Raw genomic sequence first — 6000 nt, forward strand, 5'->3', positions numbered from 1 at the left:
TGCTAGTGCGCAAGCCAGGAGTGATAAAAACACATCAAGGAAGGTTGTTTTTTTCGGGTGGAGACATGTGTGAAGTCACTTTGCTGACAATAAATACAGCAAGAGGAGCCAGAGAAGAGAGAGTAGCCAGCACTCGGATTGTCCATGTATGATAACAGGAATGAGTCTTGAGCGGAGCTATGGCTTTGGGTATGTTCTTGTTATTTTAATTTGTCATTTATAATAAATAATATATATACACCAATCAGCCATAACATTATGACCACCCACGTAATATTCAGTATGGCCCATTTTTGCTAAAACAGCCCTGACCCATTGAGGCATGGACACCAAAGTAATATCCACATGAATGGTAAGACCCAAGGTTTCCCAGTAGAACATTGCCCAAAGCATCACGCTGCCTCTGCCAACTTGCCTTCTTGTACCGCATCATGGTGCCATCTCTTACCCAGGTAAGTGACGCACACGCACCCAGCCATCCACATGATGTAAAAAAAAGGGTTCATCAGACCAGACCACCTTCTTCCATTGCTCCGTAGTCCAGTTCTGATGTTCATGTGACCATTGTAGAAGCTTTTGGCTGTGGACATGGGTCACCATGGGCTTCACAGCCCCATACACAACAAACTGCGATACCCGTTTTTTTCTGCTTTCACCACATCTACTTCATGGACAACATGTTCACTTGCTGCCTAATATATCTTCCCAATTTTCAGATGCCATTGCACAAGATATTCCCTTTACCTGTGAGTGGTTCATAATGTTATGGCTGATCGATGTGTGTATATATACAGTATCTCACAAAAGTGAGTACACCCCTCACTTTTTTGTAAATATTTTATTTTTTCTTTTCATGTGACAATTCTGAAGAAATGACACTTTGCTACAATTTAAAGTAGTGAGTGTACAGCTTGTATAACAGTGTAAATTGGGTGACACAGTGGTGTAGTGGGTAGCACTTTCACCTAGCAGTAAGAAGGGTTGCTGGTTCGAATCCCAACCACGACACTACCTGCCTGGAATTTGCATGTTCTCCCTGTGCCTGCGTGGGTTTCCTCTGGGTACTCTGGTTTCCTCCCACACTCCAAAGACATGCTGGTAGGTTATTTGGATCCTGTCTAAATTGTCCCTAGTATGTATGAATGTGAGTTAGGGACCTTAGAGTGTAAGCTCCCTGAGGGTAGGGACGGATGTGAATGTACAATGTATATGTAAAGCGCTGCGTAAATTGACGGCGCTATATAAGTACCTGAAATAAATAATAAATAAATAAATTTGCTGTCCCCTCCCAATAACAACACACAGCCATTATTGTCTAAATCACTGGCAACAAAAGTGAGTACACCCCTAAGTGAAAATGTTCCAATTGGGACCAAAGTATCAATATTTTGTGTGTCCACCATTATTTTCCAGCACTGCCTTAACCCTCTTGGGCATGGAGTTCACCAGAGCTTCACAGGTTGCCACTCGAGTCCTCTTCTACTCCTCCATGCTGACATCACGGAGCTGGTGGATGTTAGAGACCTTGCACTCCTCCACCTTCCATTTGAGGATGCCCCACAGATGTTCAATAGGGTTTAGGTCTGTCGACATGCTTGGCCAGTCCATCACCTTTACCCTTAGCTTCTTTAGCAAGGCAGTGGTCATCTTGAAGGTGTGTTTGGGGTCGTTATGCTGGAATACTGCCCTGTCGCCCAGTCTCTGAAGGGAGGGGATCATGCTCTGTTTCTGTATGTCACAGTACATGTTGGCATTCGTGGTTCACTCAATGAACTCTAGCTCCCCAGTTCCAGCAGCACTCATGCAGCCCCAGACCATGACACTCCCACCACCATGCTTGACTGCAGGCAAGACACACATGTCTTTGTACTCCTCACCCGGTCGCCACCACCTGCTTGACACCATCTGAACCAAATAAGTTTATCTTGGTCTTATCAGACCACAGGACATGATTCCAGTAATCCATGTCCTTAGTCTGCTTGTCTTTAGCAAACTGTTTGCGGGCTTTCTTGTGCATCATTTTTAGAAGAGGCTTCCTTCTGTGATGACAGCCATGCAGCCCAATTTGATGCAGTGTGTTGCGTATGGTCTGAGCATTGACAGGCTGATCCCTAACCCCTTCCACCTCTGCAGCAATGCTGGCAGCACTCAAACATCTATTTCCCAAAGATAACCTCTGGATATGACACTGAGCATGTGTACTCAACTTCTTTGGTCGACCATGGCGAGGCCTGTTCTGAGTGGAACCTGTCCTGTTAAACCACTGTATGGTCTTGGCCACCCTGATGCAGATCAGTTTCATTGTCTTGGCAATCTTCTTATAGCCTAGGCCATCTTTATGTAGAGCAACAATTCTTTTTTTCAGATCCTCAGAGAGTTCTTTGCCTTGAGGTGTCATGTTGAACTTCCAGTGACCAGTATGAGAGAGTGAGAATGATAACACCAAATTTAACACACCTGCTCCTAATTCACACCTGAGACCTTGTAAGACTAACATGTCGCATGAAATTGGGAAGGGAAAATGGCCAACTGGACCCAATTTGGATATTTTCACTTAGGGGTGTACTCACTTTTGTTGCCAGTGGTTTCGACATTATTGGCTGTGTGTTGAGTTATTTTGTGGGGAAAGCAAATGTTCACTGTTATACAAGCTGTACGCTCACTACTTTACAATGCAGCGAAGTGTCATTTCTTCAGTGTTGTCACATGAAAAGATATAATAAAATATTTACAAAAATCTGAGGGGTGTACTCACTTTTGTGAGCTACTGTGTGTATATATTACAAATGCTACAGTCCACAAAAAAAGCTAAACATATGTTTTTTTTTCCTCTTAGTTTCTCTGACATATAAACTAATTCTACCCCATAACATTATTTAACATGTAGCACACTTATGATATTTCAACTGTAAGAAGTTATTCACCGTACAAGTATAATGCATTTATATGCAAATTTAATGTTTGTTATAACAGCTTTTTACAAAAAGTAGCAGTCCTTAAAAGTATTTATATTAAAGCGGAACTACACTGCAGCTGAGCACCACAAGCAAAAAATGCTATTTATTTTATTTTTAATATTCAAAGCAAACTCCCTCATCCATCCTTGTCTTCATGCTTCATTTGCTGAGAAATCACTTTGAACCCCCCACCCCCCTTTAGCATTTCTAGCTGTAGCCATCCTGAGTAAGGGCAGATGATTGATGTAGCATTTACTTTCTGGAATCCATCTGCCCCTAGCTCAGACATTCAGGCCGGAGGGTGTGATTGGATGAGAAAACCCCTCCTCCTCTAAGACTCTTGGGATGCATGACATTTGCCTAATTTGCCTGGGCCTGGAAACCAGAAAGGTAAAAAAAAAGTTTAAAACAAGTAAATATGATATTGTTTCCTATCCCTTTACTTATGCTAGCAGCATGAGGTTTAAACATAGTTAATGTTGATTGAGAGATGACTTTCCCCTTTGAGTTCTTTTATCATAAACTGATATACCCTTTTTTGTTCAGCAGTACATTTGAAACCCCTTTGTATTTTAGGTCAGAAAAGTGGATTTATCCTTTAAGTAGCAATCATATACAAGTATGTGTTTCTGTGAATGTGTATATATTGGTATATTCATTGTTTATATGCGATCCCTTTTGTTAGGTGAATACCCATGGATGGACTGCTGCATTACATCATATCATTCTTGTGATGGAAGAGAAGAGCAAAATTTGTATGAAATCTTTGATACACTGATTTCATAAAGAAGTTCACATTCATCCTCAAACCAGCATCTGTAGATATCACACATTCTTTGCACCTTGGACTCTGTTTAAAGGAGATGGAAAGCCCTGTGTGCAGCACAGTATTCATTGTGATCAGAAAAAGGAGGGCAGCTAGATGAAGATATGGATGTGAGCTAATTGCTTGATACCTTTCTATTTTGGATGAAAAGAAGAATGAAAAGAAGAAAAGTACAAATATGTGTATTTAAAATTTTGATGTACACATTTCAATGTCTTTATGTATGTAAAAGTTTCTATTGAAGTGTGTATTCTGTTCTCATTCAATTGTGTTTATATGTCAGTGTGTCAAAAAAGCCAATTCATTAAGATGTGCATTTTGGTTTAACCACTCTAGGGCTGTCCGATAGCAGTTTTACTGCTACTGGGTGACACCTATGCGCCAAATCACGTATATATACGTGATCCGACACTTCCAGGTAGGGGGCGGCTGATCACTTCTGCTGTGATTACACTCAGTGGAATCTGATCAGCGGGTGCAGGGTGCTCAATGCCCTCGATCATTGGGCAGAGAGACAGAACTGTGATCTGCCTATGTAAACAAGGCAGATAGCCATTCTGACAGGGGGGAAGGGATGGAGTTTGTGGCCCTGCAAAGCAGGGAATAAATTCCATCTCTTCCCATAGTTAAAGCACCTCAGGTAGTATAATAAAACACTGGTTAGGCAGTCAGTAATCCCTTTGATCGCCCCTGATGTTAACCCCTTCCAAACCAGTGTCATTACTACAGTGACATTTCATATATTTAGCACTGATCACTGTATTAGTGTCACTGGTCAAGTTAGTGTTAGAATGTCTGCCACAATATTGCAGTCCCGCTATAAGTCGCTGGTTGCCACCATTACTCGTAAAAGAAAAATAATTTAAAATATCCCATAGTATGTAGATGCTATAGCTTTTGCGCAAACCAATCAATATACGCTTATTGGGATTTTTTTTACCAAAAATGACTAGCAGAATACATATTGACCTACATTTATGAAGAAATTAGATTTTTACAGTTTTTTTAATGGATAGGTTTATAGCAAAAAGTAAAAAATATATATATTTTTTTTTTTTCAAAATTGTCAGTCCTTTTTTTTATAGCATTTAAAATAAAAAAACGCAAAGGTGATCAAATACCACCAAAAGAAAGCTCTATTTGTGGGGAGAAAAAGGACATCAATGTTATTTAAGTACAGCGCTGCATGACCACGCAATTCTTCAGCTTCAATCTTCATTGCAGCAAAGCAGGCCACCAGGTTAATACACAGGCGCTATTTCTGACATTTCAACACAATATTAACATCCATTCGGACATTATGGGCTTTGGTCTAAACATTGAGAACATTGCATGCTACTTAAGGACGGGAGGTGTAGTAAGGCAGACGCTCCTGTTGACATCTGATGATGAAACGCGTAGGACGGGGTTACGGACGTCTTGCGTCACCTCCGGTCAGTCGAGAATAGGTTTCTGACGGCATCCATTCACTCATGTTTTCATGCTTATATTATCCATACAAAATGTGAATACACTTCTCATTTAATAAACAAACAATTTTAAAACGGTTTTATGCTATGGGCATCCCTTCTCTTCCACGTGACGAACAAATAAAAAGTCACTAACATTGTTAAAAGCACAGACCAGGGCTGCCAAGGATTGCTACACAGTGGCAGATACTGTGACCGCCCAGTACCCCTGTGGGGGTGAGGCTATTTGGTGAGTGCATGCACATTAGGAGCACGAATAAGGAGCACCATCACTAGCTGGCACCTAAATAAGTTTTTTCAAAAACATCATTCCTCAACAAGGACTGAGCACAAGTCACTTTGTTAATGTGTATAGCTCATTAGATAGTACTGGACACTTTCTGAGCACTAGTCACTTTTTGTTAAATGCACTTTTATTAAGTTATTTTCACTGTAAAGTATATTTTGTATTAATTTTTTGTAGAATGTATTATCTACTATCTTTGGTTTATTTTATGAAATTCTAATCACACTATTGGGATTAGCATACATTTCAGTTCATAGGGATTTATATTTCACTAAGTACACTCTTTCCTACTGGTTTGCCAACATCAATCCAGCACAGTGGCAGCCAGAGGGTATAACACGTCCTGGACACATTTCTTTATACCAGAACACAACCAGTTTTAAAACATTAGTAGTTTGCCATTCTCCCCTTTCTGTTTGCCGTTACCAAATTTGTGAAGCGGTTGCCAGAGGGTGTAACACA

General features: G+C 40.6%; 1 protein-coding gene across 1 annotated transcript in view; it reads left to right on the forward strand.

Annotated features, from left to right (window-relative positions):
• POT1 (protection of telomeres 1) overlaps positions 1-5330 on the forward strand; it is a 144148-nt gene extending 138818 nt beyond the window's left edge. The window contains exon 15 of the mRNA XM_073619764.1: positions 3643-5330. Within this exon, the coding sequence (XP_073475865.1) occupies positions 3643-3743 (101 nt within the window). The 3' untranslated portion in view covers positions 3744-5330. The remainder of the gene's footprint in view (positions 1-3642) is intronic.
• Positions 5331-6000: the final 670 nt, after the last annotated feature.

This window comes from Aquarana catesbeiana, linkage group LG03 (assembly GCF_042186555.1).
Source record: "Aquarana catesbeiana isolate 2022-GZ linkage group LG03, ASM4218655v1, whole genome shotgun sequence".
In the NCBI taxonomy this organism is placed as follows: domain Eukaryota; kingdom Metazoa; phylum Chordata; class Amphibia; order Anura; family Ranidae; genus Aquarana; species Aquarana catesbeiana.